Source organism: Pleurodeles waltl, chromosome 3_1, assembly GCF_031143425.1.
Source record: "Pleurodeles waltl isolate 20211129_DDA chromosome 3_1, aPleWal1.hap1.20221129, whole genome shotgun sequence".
Lineage (NCBI taxonomy): Eukaryota > Metazoa > Chordata > Amphibia > Caudata > Salamandridae > Pleurodeles > Pleurodeles waltl.
Window position 1 is genome coordinate 674,468,427 of NC_090440.1, and position 21,866 is coordinate 674,490,292.

The 21,866-nt window shown below is 45.2% G+C and overlaps 1 protein-coding gene across 1 annotated transcript in view; it reads left to right on the forward strand.

Moving 5' to 3' along the window:
- Positions 1 to 1,816: 1,816 nt before the first annotated feature.
- The window catches only part of CPSF7 (cleavage and polyadenylation specific factor 7), a 175,517-nt gene continuing 155,467 nt past the window's right edge, over positions 1,817 to 21,866 (forward strand). The window contains exons 1-3 of the mRNA XM_069223252.1: positions 1,817 to 1,954; positions 6,318 to 6,419; positions 19,355 to 19,624. Coding sequence (XP_069079353.1) covers positions 6,366 to 6,419; positions 19,355 to 19,624 — 324 coding nt within the window. The 5' untranslated portion in view covers positions 1,817 to 1,954; positions 6,318 to 6,365. The remainder of the gene's footprint in view (positions 1,955 to 6,317; positions 6,420 to 19,354; positions 19,625 to 21,866) is intronic.

A 21,866-nucleotide genomic window follows, 5' to 3' on the forward strand; every position in this document is an offset into this window, starting at 1 on the left:
CGAAACTAGTTTGTCCATCCCCTCAGGAAGGTGTCGCTGAGGAGGCCAAACTTCCTCCGACCCCAAAGATGGGGCGTATGCATGGTCAAGAAAAGAATCCACTGAGGGGGTAGAAGAAGACATCGCACCCAAAGTACCCAACTCAGCACCAAAAAATACAGGGGAAGACCCAGGGTAACCAGAAGCAAATCGCCACTTACCCCACCAAGGGGCGTCAATAAAGAGGGGTGAGAGAAATAACAGATAACACCCAACCTAAATTCAATAGGCAGCCCCCTTGCCGTGCTCCAAGCATCACCAAATATATAAAAGTGCTTAAAATCACTGTAAAAACGTCCCTGAAGGGAAATATAAAATGCAGGAGAACCTGCTCCTACCGCTACGCGGTGTCTGCAAGGGTTGGGAGCCTAAATGGCAAGCAACCCCAAGGGCGGGTGCTTGCCAGGCTTAGAAACGATCGGAAAAATTCAGCGCGCGAAGCGCTGCCTTCCCAGATCGGGAGCGTGATAAACGCCCCTAGCGGTGACAGGCCGTCACTGCACAACGCGTTCGGGCGAGAGCCTACTGCGCGAAATGTCAAGTACAAGAATGCGAGGAATGCGGATACGTTCCTCGCACCCGGCGCACACAGAAAACAGAGCGCTGAAAGCGAGGAGCGTTCCTCAAGATCTCAGCAAATCTAAAGAGCAATAAACGCTAAAGCACAAGGCAATCCCCGATCCCCCAAAAGCGAGAAGGAGCGAGGACTTAACTGATGGGCAGCAGTGAAGAAAGAGGAAGGACTGCGCCCGTCAGTTATTTATATACTCATCCTTATGGACTGGGGATTGGTTTATTAGTTGTCATGGTTTTCTTGTGGGCATCATGGGAGTTGAAGTTTGATGTTGTTGATCTTTGACCTTGCTGTTATTAATAAAAGTGAAGAAAGGACTGCATAATCCTCGCCTCCAGTCCTGCTATAGAATTATGCAACTGTGTATTATGTGCCTGTTTTTCTCTCCTATTTCAGCTTCAGATCAGAAGTCCTCATGATGCGATTTAGGAAGAATCCTCTTCTTTCGGCGTTGTTACCCGTCCTTCTTGAGAGAAACGACCGTTCCTGGTTGTGTTTTAAGGCCAAATTTGTTAAGACTGTCTTGTTATTATTAGATACTTTCATTTTTTCTCACTGCAAAGAAAGAGGAAGAAAAATTGCAGCTAGGACTGTTATGAAGCATCACGGCCGCCCATTGGTAGTGAGGAAATAGGTTGGGTTCATGGGAGTTGTAGTTTTTTTTTTTTGGTACAGTCTTGATTGGCTGCTGTAATTTTTTGTAATAATAAACAGCAAAGAAGGAAAAGCATAATCCTCGCCTTGGTGTCCTTAATAGAACTGAAAATTCTTATCACCTATGCGCGAAAAATTTTCATTGATAGAGCAGTATGGGTGAATGGGCTAAAGGGCTCATGGTATATGTAGTTATTTATTAGATGATGTGTTTTCAGTAATAAAAGAAAGAGAGGCATAATCCGAAGCCTCCGGTTCTGCACAGAATTGAAAGGTAAAAATTACGAATGCGCAGCAGATCACGCGTAGACCTGTGAAAAATGGCACCTACGTACATTATCTCCCTGACTTTTCTGCAGTTTAGGAGGATCTCTCCCTTCAGGAATATGTAGTAGTCTAAAATTGGTTTTCCGAACAACAAGGCGCACAACGCAGGCACATCTTTTTTATTAACATTCTATGTTTTAATTATTATTATTATAATAATTATTGGCATTAGGCTAATAAGCGCTGCCCCGGAAAGGCAACATTTAGAAACGGAAATACGTTTCTAAGCGACGCGCGCTGCTACCGGAAGTGAAACGACCATAGCCCGCAGAAGGCCGGAAGTCAGTGACGGACCGATCGTTCCGTAGGGGCTGAACTGATCGGAAGTTCGGAGCGCGGCCAATTCGCGCGGCGGCGAATGTAAGTGTGAGAAAAGGGAGATATGGGCTGGAACACACCTTATTGCATAATGAAGAACTAGCGAGATGGACAACTAAAGCTAAATAGATTGTGGCACAGGGGCAAGGTGCTCGTGATAGCGTACGTGATGTGTGGCAGATGATAACGAACGTACGGAGGAGACTTTCAGATGCGCGCGCATATTTGAAAGAGCTTTAAAGACAACTATAGATTTTTCACTGGGTCGTGTCGTGGTACGATAGAAACCCCACCTCACCCCTTTTCACAACATAGGTCACTGGCGGACTCATCAAAGAGTAAGACGGTAGACGGTGTTTTAATAAAGCAATCGAGTACCCCAATTGAGCTTATAGGTTTATGAACCTTGTACAGTGCTTCCCTCAAGATACCAAATAAACGTGTTACGGCTAAGAAAGAAGAGGGAAGAAAACATGCTAAGAATTGGGAGGCCTGAAAAGGAGGTAGTGGCTAGGCTTTAAGTAGGATGAAAAAAGTAGGGGGGGGGGTTGTGAAAGGGGCGTCACCGATATAATTAAACACGCCACTTAAACACGTAAATTACGCTGCTGAAATTCATATAATGTGCAGTCCAAAAGGGCATATTAGATTATCTTTGTTCTTCCGGTTATTGCATCCAGAAATATAACACATAAACTCACTTGCACCTAAAACCAGCCATGACTACTGGCTTTATCAGTACTTGTTAGCTGTATGAGATATGGAATAATGATTTTCTTGTAAATAATATAAAACTTCTTCAATTCTGAAAATGCAAGTTGGTGAATTAAACATTAGAGGCCTGTGAAAAATGATAGTGGTTTTAAGAGTATCTCAGTCACTCCTGTTATGTTCACTCTTTTAGACATTTAAGCCCTTTTTCTTTCCACACCTCTCCATCTGCATGGCTCACCCCTTATCTCTTTGTTTTTCAGCATCCTCCTTTCACTTAATCTCCACCCCAAAAACACAACGCACCTACTAACCTGTGGGCCCAGTATTTTCTTTTATTTGTGTGTTGTCAGTATTTTGAAAACTGTGTACCTCCTTTGCACACATTTGCACAGAATTATTGCTACACCAATACATGACTGTTCTGTGCACTTTGCTAGGACGTCCAGGATTAGATGACCATGTGTTCTGACCCATTTTAATCCACTAATCGGCTCTGTTAGAAACTTTCTCTGCCTTCAGCCTCAACCCCAGAGCTCTCAAAATTTGCCTGTTTAAATCACATTGAGGCAACTCAGTTGAAAGAATGCAGTACACAAGGGTAATGTGCTACACAAATATAAACAACAGAAATATAACATACCGGAAATAGCTAACACTCACAGGGAATGCAAATAGCTAATGCTCATCAGGGGTGTAGAATTTAATAAAATATATACTTGTCCATAGGACAGGTTGCTTCATAAATCTACTTGTCCTGTAAAAAAAGAAAAGTGTCCCTTTGGCGCCACATAGTGCAGCGACAAATTATGGTAGCGATTATCTCTCTGATTATCCCAGGGCTAAAACTATAGTAGGGCTTGAATACTAGCAATTTCAAGTCCTATAGCAATTTCCTCATTTTGCCTCCTTTCCGTAGATCTACATACCAGGACTGGAGGAAGCAGTAAACAATAGTTACAGAGCTCTAATGCTTTTAAGTCTGTGCAAACCTACTAAAATGTATGTTTTAACAATTTTCACCAGTTCTTCTCTAATCTTTTCCCATACCAAGAAAGGATGGAAATTTACTTCTGACAAGGGCATAAATAGAAGTTCTTCCAGAGTTGGGGAAAAAGTGGTTGGAGGTAACGTGAAATTGTAAACGCTCAATAGATTTTTGCCTGAGCAAATCTACACATAATTTGCTTATACCAAAATACAGTTCACAAATACGTTCTAGGAGTACGATTTTGTGGTCTATTTATGTAAATGCGTGTGAATTCATGAACACCACAAATGCAAAGACCTATACCATGGGTGCACTTTTGTGACTGTCTTTAAGAATTGGGCCCCCCATTAGGTCTGGTGTTAACAAAGGTATTTTTGTTTTTATTAAAATTCTGTTTCTTTATCAATCTATTGGCTGGCTTTACTGTGAGTGATAGCATTCTGCTCTTCCCCATGGAGTATATTGGCACACAAATTAGTTTTTGTTTAGTGCCAGAAACTACCGTGGCAATGAATACTTTTATTTAGATAGCTCAGTCTAATAATAAAGGCTTTGCATTTATAACCCATAAATACAGGTTCGAACAGCATTAACATATGGACACAAATATTAATTCAACTGCAGACCATTCCCTTTCCTGCTCCATAATGTGGTACTGTAAACTGACCGCCAAAGGGTTTGTGCTGCAAGAAGAAAATAAACGTGAAAACTTGGCCGTGCCCCAAACAATATGTCCTGAGCGTCGGGCAAGAGGAATCCACACCCCTGATTCATAGGACCAGATGTACAACCGTTTTTCGCGGTTGCAAACAGAGATTCGGCCCATTTGTGTCCCCTAAAATAGCCTCTGGCATCTACAAACCCTAGTTTGCAAGTAGGTAACCTTTTACCGACTAGCTAAATAGGCTTTGCAAGTCGCTATTAGGAAGGGGTGTGCCAAGGACGTCCGTTCCTAAAAGCAAGTCGCAGAGGGGTGTACGAGTGTTTTGCAACCAGAATGCGGTCGAACAAAAATTGCACAGACCACTGTCTACCCTTAAAAATTGAAACATTTTGAAACCCATCCCATTTTCCTTTAGGTTGAATGGACTACATTAAAAAAGTTGCTTTATTTAAAAGCAAACCCAGACATGGTGGTCTGCTGTCTGCAGCAGGCCACCATTCCTGTGTTATTGCCCATTCCCAATGGCCTGCAAATTGCAACCTGCCTCAGGAATATTGATGAGGAAGTTCAATTGCGACCCCATTGGGAATCGCTAAATGAGTCTGTGACACATTAGTACGCTTCCTTTTGTAACTCACAAATTGCAAGTCGCTAAAATACACAGTTTGCGAGTCACAAAAGGAAATGGTCATACATCTAACCCTTGAAAAATTCAATATTAAATAAAATGTGAAATATAAACAGGGATTTATTCTCTGACATGGATTACCGTAGCATTGTTGACATTCTCTGTACAGATATTGTCAATAGTTTTGTCCACTAAGGTTAGGGACATGACCATAGGACCATATAGACACCCATTTCAATGTCCATTTCAACCACTACTGGGAGACCCGGATGGGCTTGGCCCACTTACAGCCCTGGGTAGTAGGATGCTGTTAAGTAGGTTCCTATGGTACCAGTGCTGTTTGTCCCTAAAAGTAGGAAAGGGAAATGGTTATTGCTACTGCTAGGCGAGCTTTGGTGGGGATTTTTTTTATATACAGATGGAGAGGGATCAGGGTATCCTAATGAAATAGGGAGTATAGGACAGGTCTTCATAGAAAATGGCCTGTCAATAAAAGAAAGCAGTGTAGGTTCAATTAGGAGTGTAGAAAAACAGAGGATGGGAATTCTAATAGCAAAGGGTAAAAGATCAATTGGAAAATAGATGGTGGGTCTTATAAAGATTCCCACTGCTCCTGACTGATGAGAGTAGGCTCTGATACAACTGTCAGGTTGAAAGTTGGATGTATAGCAAAGATGTGGTATAACTACAGGAGTTCTTGATAGAAAATTGGTCCATAAGGTATCCTGATTTAGAGACAACTTTAAAGAGATCATCAAGTGAAAAGGAACAACCTGCCCTGACAAAAAACGAACAAATTGCCCTCAACAATGGCCAACAATAAGTGTTCCAAATGTCTCATTGTTTGAAGTCCAGGTGGGTTGTAAAACCTAGTGTGACATTATTTGTTAGATGGCTTATTTAATAGAAAGATGACAGAGGGAGGGCTCTATAAAGAGGAAGCACGGCTCCTCCATGAGAAAGTTGCCAAAGCATCTTTGTAGGTATTCCTGATCAAAGAAGTTTCAGATTTTTCAAAGAGAGGCCATTGCTTGAGTGCCATATAAACTCTTCTTTTAATCTGTCTGATTATATATGGACTCTTTTCTCTCTCTATTAGGTGCATGAGTCATCCAAGTGTCTTGGCAGCACTTGGCACATCTGGTGTAAGGGTCAGACCAGGGATTATTGGACAGAAACCCCATTCGCACTTTTGAGGTGTATTCTGAAGAGGGAGCGCTTGAGACAAATTAACCTGATTATAGTTGCTATTGTGGCAACATATTCATTTGCACACATGACTTTTTCAAGCAGAACCATGCTGTTGAAGCGGAGACCGTGTGCATAAGTGTATAATTGAAGGCTGGCTGCTTCTTTTTTTCAGCTGCACCCTAATAGCACTGACCGCTTATCACACTTTTGTTTCTTCCAGGTCTGGCTATATTCCCCTAAGATTTCTTCAGATCACGCTCCCAACAGCATGGCGGACGGATTGGACCTCATCGATATTTATGCAGAGGAAGAGTTTATCCAGGTGTGTTTAAAACATTGAGATGGCTGGGTACAGCTGTTGAGTTGTGAAACTTGGAGCTGCATCAGTTTGTAGGCTACTGTGTTGAGGTACAAGATAGAAGTGTCCATAATATTAATTATGCCAAATATTTCTGCAGGTAGAGTAGTTTTGATTCTGTTCAGTGATTTCAATCCATCAACTTTTGTGTGTAGCATTTCCACATCCCAAGATATGTATAAAGGGAAATTACTTAATAGTAAGTATATTGTAAGAAACATGATGCCCATTGCGTTGACCACCTGGATACAATAGAGAGCAGCATAATATGCTGCACATATCACCAAAGAGACAACCTGCATTAAACAAGTTGACTTAGAAGTAACCTGGGAAGTAAAGTAACACTAGGAATTGGACTAATGATTTAAGTAAATCCGTGTATTTTCATGCGTCTGACTTATCATGTCAAGAAAGTATCTTATTCATGTTTTCCTATTGAGCCACATAACGGGGCAGAACATTCTGTATATTTATATTCAGTAACAATCGTGCACTGTAGTAAAGAAGGCCAGGACTTGTAGTTAGCAAACAAATCAGCAAGCTGCACCAAGAAAGGAAAACACATAACATAACTTTGCTATGGGCACATTGGTCTTCTAAATCATATCTAGGGTGTCACAATGACAGTAGAAGATTAAACATTCTTATGTTATAAAGGTAATACATAAGCACTGTAATAGTGAGACTACAGGAAGTCATGGAGTTAGTAAGCAGAGGCAGCCGGCTATAAAAAAAAAAAGGTGCCACATGAGTCCTGGTGCAACGGTTGTGCTATGGAGAGTTGAATGTTGCCTAAATCTGTTTCTTGAACACGGGTAAGATGGTTACCACTGCTCTTATATTTGCTCTCATTGCAAGGATCCCAGCATCACTCGTTTCAATCCTCCTGACCATCCTTGTAAGGAAATGCCTCCTTGGCATGGTTGCCCCCTGACTTTTTGCCTTTGCTGATGCTATGTTTACAATTGAAAGTGTGCTGAGGCCTGCTAACCAGGCCCCAGCACCAGTGTTCTTTCCCTAACCTGTACTTTTGTATCCACAATTGGCAGACCCTGGCATCCAGATAAGTCCCTTGTAACTGGTACTTCTAGTACCAAGGGCCCTGATGCCAAGGAAGGTCTCTAAGGGCTGCAGCATGTCTTATGCCACCCTGGAGACCTCTCACTCAGCACAGACACCCTGCTTGCCAGCTTGTGTGTGCTAGTGAGAACAAAACGAGTAAGTCGACATGGCACTCCCCTCAGGGTGCCATGCCAGCCTCTCACTGCCTATGCAAGTATAGGTCAGTCACCCCTCTAGCAGGCCTTACAGCCCTAAGGCAGGGTGCACTATACCATAGGTGAGGGTACCAGTGCATGAGCATGGTCCCCCTACAGTGTCTAAACAAAACCTTAGACATTGTAAGTGCAGGGTAGCCATAAGAGTATATGGTCTGGGAGTTTGTCAAACACGAACCCCACAGCACCATAATGGCTACACTGAAAACTGGGAAGTTTGGTATCAAACTTCTCAGCACAATAAATGCACACTGATGCCAGTGTACATTTTATTGTAAAATACACCACAGAGGGCACCTTAGAGGTGCCCCCTGAAACTTAACCGACTGTCTGTGTAGGCTGACTAGTTCCAGCAGCCGGCCACACTAGAGACATGTTGCTGGCCCCATGGGGATAGTGCCTTTGTCACTCTGAGGCCAGTAACAAAGCCTGCACTGGGTGGAGATGCTAACACCTCCCCCAGGCAGGAGCTGTGACACCTGGCGGTGAGCCTCAAAGGCTCACCCCTTTGTCACAGCCCAGCAGGGCACTCCAGCTTAGTGGAGTTGCCCGCCCCCTCCGTCAACGGCCCCCACTTTTGGCGGCAAGGCTGGAGGGAACAAAGAAAGCAACAAGGAGGAGTCACTGGCCAGTCAGGACAGCCCCTAAGGTGTCCTGAGCTGAAGTGACTCTAACTTTTAGAAATCCTCCATCTTGCAGATGGAGGATTCCCCCAATAGGGTTAGGATTGTGACCCCCTCCCCTTGGGAGGAGGCACAAAGAGGGTGTACCCACCCTCAGGGCTAGTAGCCATTGGCTACTAACCCCCCAGACCTAAACACGCCCTTAAATTTAGTATTTAAGGGCTACCCTGAGCCCTAGAAAATTAGATTCCTGCAACAACAAGAAGGACTGCCCAGCTGAAAACCCCTGCAGAGGAAGACCAGAAGACAACAACTGCCTTGGCTCCAGAAACTCACCGGCCTGTCTCCTGCCTTCCAAAGAACTCTGCTCCAGCGACGCCTTCCAAGGGACCAGCGACCTCTGACTCCTCTGAGGACTGCCCTGCTTCGAAAAAGACAAGAAACTCCCGAGGACAGCGGACCTGCTCCAAAAAGACTGCAACTTTGTTTCAAGGAGCAGCTTTAAAAGAACCCTGCAACTCCCCGCAAGAAGCGTGAGACTTGCAACACTGCACCCGGCGACCCCGACTCGGCTGGTGGAGAACCAACACCTCAGGGAGGACCCCCGGACTACTCGACGACTGTGAGTACCAAAACCTGTCCCCCCTGAGCCCCCCACAGCGCCGCCTGCAGAGGGAATCCCGAGGCTTCCCCTGACCGCGACTCTCTGAAACCTAAGTCCCGACGCCTGGAAAAGACCCTGCACCCGCAGCCCCCAGGACCTGAGGGACCGGACTTTCACTGGAGAAGTGACCCCCAGGAGTCCCTCTCCCTTGCCCAAGTGGAGGTTTCCCTGAGGAAGCCCCCCCTTGCCTGCCTGCAGCGCTGAAGAGATCCCTTGATCTCTCATAGACTAACATTGAAAACCCGACGCTTGTTTCTACACTGCACCCGGCCGCCCCCGCGCTGCTGAGGGTGAAATTTCTGTGTGGGCTTGTGTCCCCCCCGGTGCCCTACAAAACCCCCCTGGTCTGCCCTCCGAAGACGCGGGTACTTACCTGCAAGCAGACCGGAACCGGGGCACCCCCTTCTCTCCATTCTAGCCTATGCGTTTTGGGCACCACTTTGAACTCTGCACCTGACCGGCCCTGAGCTGCTGGTGTGGTAACTTTGGGGTTGCTCTGAACCCCCAACGGTGGGCTACCTTGGACCAAGAACTGAACCCTGTAAGTGTCTTACTTACCTGGTAAAACTAACAAAAACTTACCTCCCCCAGGAACTGTGAAAATTGCACTGTGTCCACTTTTAAAGTAGCTATTTGTGAATAACTTGAAAAGTATACATGCAATTGAAATGATTCAAAGTTCCTAATGTACTTACCTGCAATACCTTTCAAACAAGATATTACATGTTAAATTTGAACCTGTGGTTCTTAAAATAAACTAAGAAAATATATTTTTCTATAACAAAACCTATTGGCTGGATTTGTCTCTGAGTGTGTGTACCTCATTTATTGTCTCTGTGTATGTACAACAAATGCTTAACACTACTCCTTGGATAAGCCTACTGCTCGACCACACTACCACAAAATAGAGCATTAGTATTATCTATTTTTACCACTATTTTACCTCTAAGGGGAACCCTTGGACTCTGTGCATGCTATTCCTTACTTTGAAATAGCACATACAGAGCCAACTTCCTACATTGGTGGATCAGCGGTGGGGTACAAGACTTTGCATTTGCTGGACTACTCAGCCAATACCTGATCACACGACAAATTCCAAAATTGTCATTAGAAATAGATTTTTGCAATTTGAAAAGTTTTCTAAATTCTTAAAAGACCTGCTAGGGCCTTGTGTTAGATCCTGTTTAGCATTTCTTTTAGAGTTTAAAAGTTTGTAAAAGTTTGAATTAGATTCTAGAACCAGTTTTAGATTCTTAAAAAGTATTCCAACTTTTAGAAGCAAAATGTCTAGCACAGATGTGGCTGTGGTGGAACTCGACACCACACCTTACCTCCATCTACAGATGAGAGAGCTAAGGTCACTCTGTAAACTAAAGAAAATAGCAATGGGCCCCAAACCTACCAAAGTACAGCTCCAGGAGTTTTTGGCAGAGTTTGAAAAGGCCAACCCCTCTGAGGGTGGCAACTCAGAGGATGAAGATAGTGACTTGGAGGGAAATTCCCCCCCTCCAGTCCTACTTAGGGAGAGCAGGGCTTCTCCAGCCCTGACTCCACAAATAATAGTCAGAGATGCTGGTTCCCTCACAGGAGGGACCAACAACTCTGAAATCACTGAGGATAACCCCAGTGAAGAGGACATCCAGTTAGCCAGGATGGCCAAAAGATTGGCTTTGGAAAGACAGATCCTAGCCATAGAGAGGGAAAGACGAGAGATGGGCCTAGGACCCATCAATGGTGGCAGCAACATAAATAGGGTCAGAGATTCTCCTGACATGTTGAAAATCCCTAAAGGGATTGTAACTAAATATGAAGATGGTGATGACATCACCAAATGGTTCACAGCTTTTGAGAGGGCTTGTGTAACCAGAAAAGTGAACAGATCTCACTGGGGTGCTCTCCTTTGGGAAATGTTCACAGGAAAGTGTAGGGATAGACTCCTCACACTCTCTGGAAAAGATGCAGAATCTTATGAGCTCATGAAGGGTACCCTGATTGAGGGCTTTGGATTCTCCACTGAGGAGTATAGGATTAGATTCAGGGGGGCTCAAAAATCCTCGAGCCAGACCTGGGTTGACTTTGTAGACTACTCAGTAAAAACACTAGATGGTTGGATTCAAGGCAGTGGTGTAAGTAATTATGATGGGCTGTACAATTTATTTGTGAAAGAACACCTGTTAAGTAATTGTTTCAATGATAAACTGCATCAGCATCTGGTAGACCTAGGACCAATTTCTCCCCAAGAATTGGGAAAGAAGGCGGACCATTGGGTCAAGACAAGGGTGTCCAAAACTTCCACAGGGGGTGACCAAAAGAAAGGGGTCACAAAACCTCCCCAGGGGAAAGGTGGTGAGACAGCCAAAAATAAAAATAGTAAAGAGTCTTCTACAGGCCCCCAAAAACCTGCACAGGAGGGTGGGCCCAGAGCCTCTTCACAAAACAATCCTGGGTACAAGGGTAAAAACTTTGATCCCAAAAAGGCCTGGTGTCGAAACTGTAGTCAGTCTGGACACCAAACTGGAGACAAGGCCTGTCCCAAGAAAAGTTCCACTCCAAACTCCAATCCAGGTAACACTGGAATTGCTAGTCTCCAAGTGGGATCAACAGTGTGCCCAGAGCAAATCAGGGTCCACACTGAAGCTACTCTAGTCTCTGAGGGTGGGGTGGATTTAGCCACACTAGCTGCCTGGCCGCCTAACATGCAAAAATACAGGCAGCAGCTCTTTATTAATGGGACAAGTGTAGAGGGCCTGATGGATACAGGTGCCAGTGTCACCATGGTGACAGAGAAACTGGTTTCCCCTGGCCAATACCTGACTGGAAAAACTTATACAGTCACCAATGCTGACAATCAAACTAAAGCACATCCCATGGCAATGGTAACTTTAGAATGGGGAGGGGTCAATGGCCTGAAACAGGTGGTGGTCTCCTCAAACATGCCAGTAGACTGTCTGCTTGGAAATGACCTGGAGTCCTCAGCATGGGCTGAGGTAGAACTAAAAACCCATGCAGCCATGCTGGGTATCCCTGAACTGGTGTGTGTAAAAACAAGAGCACAATGCAAGGCACAGGGTGAAAAAGTAGAGCTGGAGTCTGGAAAAATGGCCCAGCCTACCAAGAGAAAAGGAAAGTCAGTTGGGAAACCAACTGCAACACAGTCAGAAAAAGAGAACCTCTCTTCTCAGGAAGAAGTTCTGCCCTCTGAGGGAACTGAGCCTTTGGAGCTTGAACCTTATCAGGTTGAGCTCTTAGGCCCAGGGGGACCCTCAAGGGAGGAGCTGTGTAAGGGACAAGAAACCTGTCCCTCTCTTTAAGGCCTTAGGCAGCAAGCTGCTGAAGAGTCCAAGGGCAAGAAAAATGGAACACATAGGGTCTATTGGGAAGATGGACTCCTGTACACTGAGGCCAGAGACCCCAAACCTGGTGCCACTAGGAGAGTGGTAGTGCCTCAGTCGTTCAGAGAGTTTATTCTGACCTTAGCCCATGATATTCCCCTTGCTGGGCATTTGGGACAAACCAAGACGTGGGAGAGGTTAGTCAACCACTTCTACTGGCCCAATATGTCCCAGAAGGTTAAGGAGTTTTGCCTCTCCTGCCCCACCTGTCAATCCAGTGGTAAGACAGGTGGGCACCCAAAGGCCCCCCTCATTCCACTTCCAGTGGTGGGGGTCCCCTTTGAAAGAGTGGGTGTGGACATAGTTGGTCCACTGGAACCTCCCACAGCCTCAGGAAATATGTACATCCTAGTAGTAGTGGATCATGCTACTAGGTATCCTGAAGCTATTCCCCTTAGGTCGACTACTGCCCCTGCAGTAGCCAAGGCCCTCATTGGTATCTTTACCAGAGTGGGTTTCCCTAAGGAGGTGGTGTCTGACAGAGGTACCAACTTCATGTCAGCATACCTAAAACACATGTGGAATGAGTGTGGAGTGACTTACAAATTCACTACACCATACCATCCACAAACTAATGGCTTAGTTGAGAGATTCAACAAGACATTAAAAGGCATGATCATGGGGCTCCCAGAAAAACTCAAAAGGAGATGGGATGTCCTCTTGCCATGTCTGCTTTTTGCTTACAGAGAGGTGCCACAGAAGGGAGTAGGATTCTCACCCTTTGAACTTCTGTTTGGTCACCCTGTAAGGGGACCACTTGCTCTTGTTAAAGAAGGCTGGGAGAGACCTCTTCATGAGCCTAAACAAGACATAGTGGACTATGTACTTGGCCTTCGCTCTAGAATGGCAGAGTACATGGAAAAGGCAACCAAAAACCTTGAGGCCAGCCAACAGCTCCAGAAGTTTTGGTATGACCAAAAGGCTGCACTGGTTGAGTTCCAACCAGGGCAGAAAGTCTGGGTTCTGGAGCCTGTGGCTCCCAGGGCACTCCAGGACAAATGGAGTGGCCCTTACCCAGTGCTAGAAAGGAAGAGTCAGGTCACCTACCTGGTGGACCTGGGCACAAGCAGGAGCCCCAAGAGGGTGATCCATGTGAACCGCCTTAAGCTCTTCCATGACAGGGCTGATGTGAATCTGTTGATGGTAACAGATGAGGATCAGGAGGCAGAGAGTGAACCTCTCCCTGATCTTCTGTCATCAGACCCAAAAGATGGCTCAGTAGATGGAGTGATGTACTCAGACACCCTCTCTGGCCAACAGCAAGCTGATTGTAGGAGAGTCCTACAACAGTTTCCTGAACTCTTCTCCCTAACCCCTGGTCAGACACACCTGTGTACCCATGATGTGGACACAGGAGACAGCATGCCTGTCAAAAACAAAATCTTTAGGCAGTCTGACCATGTTAAGGAAAGCATTAAGGTGGAAGTCCACAAGATGCTGGAATTGGGAGTAATTGAGCGCTCTGACAGCCCCTGGGCTAGCCCAGTGGTCTTAGTCCCCAAACCTCACACCAAAGATGGAAAGAAAGAGATGAGGTTTTGTGTGGACTACAGAGGACTCAATTCTGTCACCAAGACAGATGCTCATCCAATTCCTAGAGCTGATGAGCTCATAGATAAATTAGGTGCTGCCAAATTCTTAAGTACCTTTGACTTGACAGCAGGGTACTGGCAAATAAAAATGGCACCTGGAGCAAAAGAGAAAACAGCATTCTCCACACCTGATGGGCATTATCAGTTTACTGTTATGCCCTTTGGTTTAAAGAATGCCCCTGCCACCTTCCAAAGGTTGGTGAATCAAGTCCTTGCTGGCTTGGAGTCCTTTAGCACAGCTTATCTTGATGATATTGCTGTCTTTAGCTCCACCTGGCAGGATCACCTGGTCCACCTGAAGAAGGTTTTGAAGGCTCTGCAAACTGCAGGCCTCTCTATCAAGGCATCCAAATGCCAGATAGGGCAGGGAACTGTGGTTTACTTGGGACACCTTGTAGGTGGAGGCCAAGTTCAGCCACTCCAACCCAAGATCCAGACTATTCTGGACTGGGTAGCTCCAAAAACCCAGACTCAAGTCAGGGCATTCCTTGGCTTGACTGGGTATTACAGGAGGTTTGTGAAGGGATATGGATCCATTGTGACAGCCCTCACTGAACTCACCTCCAAGAAAATGCCCAAGAAAGTTAACTGGACTGTGGAATGCCAACAGGCCTTTGACACCCTGAAACAAGCAATGTGCTCAGCACCAGTTCTAAAAGCTCCAGATTATTCTAAGCAGTTCATTGTGCAGACAGATGCCTCTGAACATGGGATAGGGGCAGTTTTGTCCCAAACAAATGATGATGGCCTTGACCAGCCTGTTGCTTTCATTAGCAGGAGGTTACTCCCCAGGGAGCAGCGTTGGAGTGCCATTGAGAGGGAGGCCTTTGCTGTGGTTTGGTCCCTGAAGAAGCTGAGACCATACCTCTTTGGGACTCACTTCCTAGTTCAAACTGACCACAGACCTCTCAAATGGCTGATGCAAATGAAGGGTGAAAATCCTAAACTGTTGAGGTGGTCCATCTCCCTACAGGGAATGGACTTTATAGTGGAACACAGACCTGGGACTGCCCATGCCAATGCAGATGGCCTTTCCAGGTTCTTCCACTTAGAAAATGAAGACTCTCTTGGGAAAGGTTAGTCTCATCCTCTTTCGTTTGGGGGGGGGGTTGTGTAAGGAAATGCCTCCTTGGCATGGTTGCCCCCTGACTTTTTGCCTTTGCTGATGCTATGTTTACAATTGAAAGTGTGCTGAGGCCTGCTAACCAGGCCCCAGCACCAGTGTTCTTTCCCTAACCTGTACTTTTGTATCCACAATTGGCAGACCCTGGCATCCAGATAAGTCCCTTGTAACTGGTACTTCTAGTACCAAGGGCCCTGATGCCAAGGAAGGTCTCTAAGGGCTGCAGCATGTCTTATGCCACCATGGAGACCTCTCACTCAGCACAGACACCCTGCTTGCCAGCTTGTGTGTGCTAGTGAGAACAAAACAAGTAAGTCGACATGGCACTCCCCTCAGGGTGCCATGCCAGCCTCTCACTGCCTATGCAAGTATAGGTCAGTCACCCCTCTAGCAGGCCTTACAGCCCTAAGGCAGGGTGCACTATACCATAGGTGAGGGTACCAGTGCATGAGCATGGTACCCCTACAGTGTCTAAACAAAACCTTAGACATTGTAAGTGCAGGGTAGCCATAAGAGTATATGGTCTGGGAGTTTGTCAAACACGAACCCCACAGCACCATAATGGCTACACTGAAAACTGGGAAGTTTGGTATCAAACTTCTCAGCACAATAAATGCACACTGATGCCAGTGTACATTTTATTGTAAAATACACCACAGAGGGCACCTTAGAGGTGCCCCCTGAAACTTAACCGACTGTCTGTGTAGGCTGACTAGTTCCAGCAGCCTGCCACACTAGAGACATGTTGCTGGCCCCATGGGGAGAGTGCCTTTGTCACTCTGAGGCCAGTAACAAAGCCTGCACTGGGTGGAGATGCTAACACCTCCCCCAGGCAGGAGCTGTGACACCTGGCGGTGAGCCTCAAAGGCTCACCCCTTTGTCACAGCCCAGCAGGGCACTCCAGCTTAGTGGAGTTGCCTGCCCCCTCCGGCCACGGCCCCCACTTTTGGCGGCAAGGCTGGAGGGAACAAAGAAAGCAACAAGGAGTCGTCACTGGCCAGTCAGGACAGCCCCTAAGGTGTCCTGAGCTGAAGTGACTCTAACTTTTAGAAATCCTCCATCTTGCAGATGGAGGATTCCCCCAATAGGGTTAGGATTGTGACCCCCTCCCCTTGGGAGGAGGCACAAAGAGGGTGTACCCACCCTCAGTGCTAGTAGCCATTGGCTACTAACCCCCCAGACCTAAACACGCCCTTAAATTTAGTATTTAAGGGCTACCCTGAACCCTAGAAAATTAGATTCCTGCAACAACAAGAAGGAGGACTGCCCAGCTGAAAACCCCTGCAGAGGAAGACCAGAAGACAACAACTGCCTTGGCTCCAGAAACTCACCGGCCTGTCTCCTGCCTTCCAAAGAACTCTGCTCCAGCGACGCCTTCCAAGGGACCAGCGACCTCCGACTCCTCTGAGGACTGCCCTGCTTCGAAAAAGACAAGAAACTCCCGAGGACAGCGGACCTGCTCCAAAAAGACTGCAACTTTGTTTCAAGGAGCAGCTTTAAAAGAACCCTGCAACTCCCCGCAAGAAGCGTGAGACTTGCAACACTGCACCCGGCGACCCCGACTCGGCTGGTGGAGAACCAACACCTCAGGGAGGACCCCCGGACTACTCGACGACTGTGAGTACCAAAACCTGTCCCCCCTGAGCCCCCCACAGCGCCGCCTGCAGAGGGAATCCCGAGGCTTCCCCTGACCGCGACTCTCTGAAACCTAAGTCCCGACGCCTGGAAAAGACCCTGCACCTGCAGCCCCCAGGACCTGAGGGACCGGACTTTCACTGGAGAAGTGACCCCCAGGAGTCCCTCTCCCTTGCCCAAGTGGAGGTTTCCCCGAGGAAGCCCCCCCTTGCCTGCCTGCAGCGCTGAAGAGATCCCTTGATCTCTCATAGACTAACATTGAAAACCCGACGCTTGTTTCTACACTGCACCCGGCCGCCCCCGCGCTGCTGAGGGTGAAATTTCTGTGTGGGCTTGTGTCCCCCCCGGTGCCCTACAAAACCCCCCTGGTCTGCCCTCCGAAGACGCGGGTACTTACCTGCAAGCAGACCGGAACCGGGGCACCCCCTTCTCTCCATTCTAGCCTATGCGTTTTGGGCACCACTTTGAACTCTGCACCTGACCGGCCCTGAGCTGCTGGTGTGGTAACTTTGGGGTTGCTCTGAACCCCCAACGGTGGGCTACCTTGGACCAAGAACTGAACCCTGTAAGTGTCTTACTTACCTGGTAAAACTAACAAAAACTTACCTCCCCCAGGAACTGTGAAAATTGCACTGTGTCCACTTTTAAAGTAGCTATTTGTGAATAACTTGAAAAGTATACATGCAATTGAAATGATTCAAAGTTCCTAATGTACTTACCTGCAATACCTTTCAAACAAGATATTACATGTTAAATTTGAACCTGTGGTTCTTAAAATAAACTAAGAAAATATATTTTTCTATAACAAAACCTATTGGCTGGATTTGTCTCTGAGTGTGTGTACCTCATTTATTGTCTATGTGTATGTACAACAATTGCTTAACACTACTCCTTGGATAAGCCTACTGCTCGACCACACTACCACAAAATAGAGCATTAGTATTATCTATTTTTACCACTATTTTACCTCTAAGGGGAACCCTTGGACTCTGTGCATGCTATTCCTTACTTTGAAATAGCACATACAGAGCCAACTTCCTACAATCCTGTAAGGGTCAATTTTATGAGTATTTAAGCCTTGCTTACGCGTTTCATCACTTTTTATGTCTGAGTTCTCCCTTAGTCCTTTTTAGGTTAAGCCTGCGCCAGCATGTGCTAGTTCTTGCTGAAAGACATTTGTGTTTTTTAATGGGCTTAGAACCTGCCTATTGGTTACCATTCGTTTGCATCATGTCACTCTTATTTGCCAGCTTCTAATTGGGCAGCACTTGCCATGTGTCACTTCCTTTTCTTTCAGTGGCGCATGGCCCAAGCACAGATTAATTGTTTAATTAGTGCCCCACCACTGCTTGTATGTGATTCAGGAACTTCTTTTAAGAGAGAGAAAAAAACTGCAACATGGCCAGCACTGACTGCATCATAGTTTGTTTTTAAGTCGAGCATAATCTGTTATGGCTTGAAACAATTTCATTTGTTGGCTGCAGTGTCCTTAAAAAATTCTTGCTCGCTAGTGATCAGTTCTGCCTTTTTCTGTTTCAGTGCAGTGACCAACTACTGTATTGCTCCACTTTGGTTTCTTTATCTGTTGCTGTTAGAGACTACTTCGGAATTTCTTTGGTGCTCCCTTTTCACTGTGGGTGTTTTAGGCTGGTACCTGCCAGCATTTTATAGCAGCATATTATTCCTCCTTCCTCCTCCATGTCACTGACATTTGTTTTGGCTTTATTCCAGTGCTGTCTTCACCTCTGGCTCCTAAAATAAGCTTATTTTACAGAAGAAACTCCTGGTCATTTAGCTCACTGCTCACGAAAGCCACAATATGCCCTTTCTAGTATAATGTAGCTAAACCTAGAACCAATGATGTGAAACTTGCTTAGCCTCCCATCTGGAGTCTCTCCTCCAGGGCCCCTCTGTGCCAGGACTTAAGACATTGCACACAGGGCATTGCTTAACTTCTTTATTGGGGCCATAAATCCCCTGTCTGCTCTGCTTTTGTTAACTTCATTAGAGGTTTATTGAAATGTGAGGCAAGAATACTTGCCAAACTTCATTCTGTTAAAATAAATAGAAAATACTTTTCCAGCTTTATTTCCCATCGTCTTTCCTCAAGGGCTTGTGATTTCTGATGTTAGTAGCCGCCAGTGACCACCAAAACATGTTCGGAAAAGACGAAATTATGAGACAAGGTTGAACAATTTATGTGGCAAGAGAAGTCCAGTTATGAATTTACAATGCCAATAGCTGTAACTCAACAAAATGCAAAATCTACTGCATTGCAAATGCTTGTCTTTTTTTTCTCCTCCCCCACCCTATCCTGTTCCTTTTGGCTTCGCATATGCTTGTTTAGCCTTCACAGAGTTTTGTGTTCCTCCAGCTCCTACCTTTTCCAAAAACATCTAATATCAATGGTTAAGCTGCTGCATTTCTATATTTTTGGATAAAGTTCATTTATGTACGCTTTCAGTGTTCAGTATCATGTAGCTGCTGCAGGGGGTCATGATTGTAATGTGGGAAACATTAAATGAAATTGTTACTGTTGTTGCCGTTAACTTTATTCTGTCATGTTCAGGTGGAATTTATTGTCTCTTTCTAGGATTCCGAGTTTGCTGCCGAACAGGTGGACCTCTATGATGATGTTTTGGCGGCCACAGTAGCCCCACCTGAGGAGCAGCAGCAGCAGGGCTCCCGCAGGGTTTCTCAGTCCCCAGGCACAACCTCCTCTAGTACTGCCGCAATGGGTGACAGTTCCGTCCCCAAATCCAATCACCAGTCAATGGGCTCCAGCTTCTCCAACTTCTCCAACTTTTCCAACTATGCTGCACGTAAAGGGCGAGCTTCTGTCTATGTGGGCAACTTTGCCTGGGTGAGTAGTTACTTTCAAAATGTACTGGTGCTATTTCCACATTTAGAGTTGTAGGCTTCATCTGTGTTTTTTTTTTTTATTTTTTTTTTTTTAAACCATTCTGCTTAAATATTTTGGTGGACTTGTCTACCTTTAGTCACATGAAAGTGTCTGCAGAGCTCTAGCAAATGGGGTGAGCGCAAACCTCACCATTCATTATCTACTCCCAAATGGGATACAACATGTTGCTGCATCTTACCCTGAGAGTAAGTGGCTGACTTTGGCTTGCCATGTCATTCTTTTACTGAGGTTTTTTCATCTGCTGCCAAATTGAGTAGACTGTTTGCTCTATTTTAATTTTTTGGAACTGGTTCTGCCACTGAAGTTTCTGTCAAATCTTTGCTGGTGAATTTTGTAGGTTGTCTTTCGGCCAGTGAATTATCTGGATTTTTCAAAGTGTTAGCAAGTTGTTTTCAGAAACTCTCTTGAATTGTTTTTGAGGTGTTTTAATGGTGGAATTCCCCTCTCTCGCTCTCTTTTTCTTTCTCTCTCTTTTTCTTCTCTGTGTGTGTGTGTATATGTATGTATGTATATATATATATATATATATATATATATATATATATATATATATAATAATGTTGGCCACGGATGTGAAGTAATTTAGGTTCAGAGCATGGTTCCCTATAGATACTTAAAAGGCTTTCGCAACGTAAACATCTGAAGTTGTTTTCCTTTAGCCTTCTAATGGCGCTGGAAAGAAGACATATATGAACAGAAATCCTTCCACTGTTTAGGGAAAAACAGAATCAGATTTCCTGTGTTAAAGAACACATGTCTCGAAATGTATTTATCTGTATTACATAAAAAAATATTTGAAGACGAGAATACTAGAGCTAAGGGTGTATGTAGCAGACTGACTGCAAATTGTGCAATCTCCCTAGAAACTCCAACAGATGGTGGTTATCAGTAGGTGGACCAGTGCATATTTTGGCCATCCCAAAGTCGCTAAAACGAGTACCCGATTTGAATAGCAACACCAGATTAATCACCTTCAGATTATTCTGAAAGAGATGTGAGCAATGTACAGTCATTACTATTATTCTGTATTACGGATTTGCCCTCTCTGCTGGAACTCTATCTCCTCTCCCTCTGTTATTTCTATTAATCTTACTCAGCTCCATGTTGGTGAGTGGACGAGAGAGAAAGACTGTTATGTGAAAGCAGGGCTTTAAGTACCGTTCCTACATTGTTGCACTTCTTATTTTTCCTGATGCCCCATCACCAGTCCTCCTCCACTCTGCTTTTTCAAAAGTCCTCTGCAAAATACGTTTCAATTTGCTACGAATCGTGGTATGGTAGGTATGTGTATGAGAGGCTGACATTTCTGGTAGGAACTGGCATTCTGGCTCTGGATTAAGACATTTCTAACTCTTGTTTGATGTGAATGCTTGAGAATCTTAGCAAGAAATGTGGAACAAGATCATTCACCAACAAGTCTGAGTGACTGCTGCACTATTATGTCCCTGCCTTGGGTACTGCAAGGACGCGTAGCTTTTTAAAAACATTCTCTGCTCAGTTTGAGCCTTTACATATTCTTGGCCAATTAATACTTGGACAAGTTCATGTTTCAAGGTGTCATAGTCTTGTGTTTTCCCCCTTGGAGGTGGGTTTTGATGAGCACGACATTGCACAGATCATTTAAAAAGTAAGCTAATGTTGGACAAATGAAATTTATTTTTCCCAATTCCACACCCAAGGACCAGCATGAATTTCAATTTACCGTTGAGGATTTCTGCAGCTTTAGTTCCTTGTTCTGCAGAGTTCTCTGTATCTTAAATTCGGCCTGTATTGCTTTATTTTGTCATTTTGTTTCTGTTCTTATTCTGCTCTTTGTTCTAAGCAATTTCGTTTTTGCCTCTTACTTGCTGCTTTTTACCTGCCTTGGTGTGATCCTGGTTAGAAAATTGTTCCAATTAGACTAAATTAAAATGAGTTTTTCTAGTTTGTCTCTGCCCTGTGACGTGAGGATGTTGTGGCTGTGTTTATTCATGGTCTTATTCAGCGCTCACCTTAATTGTTGGTTAAGTAGGAGGCCTTGGCGGGTTCCTTATTCTTACAACTTGTTGTTCCGTTCACATTGGCTGGTTGTCAATGGGTCTCTTTGCTCAAAATGAGCAAGAGAGGCCCCACCTCTTAGATCCACGCTTCCAGTTTCTGGTTAATTCCTTTTCACGCTGTCTGCTCCCCTTCTGTTCATCAT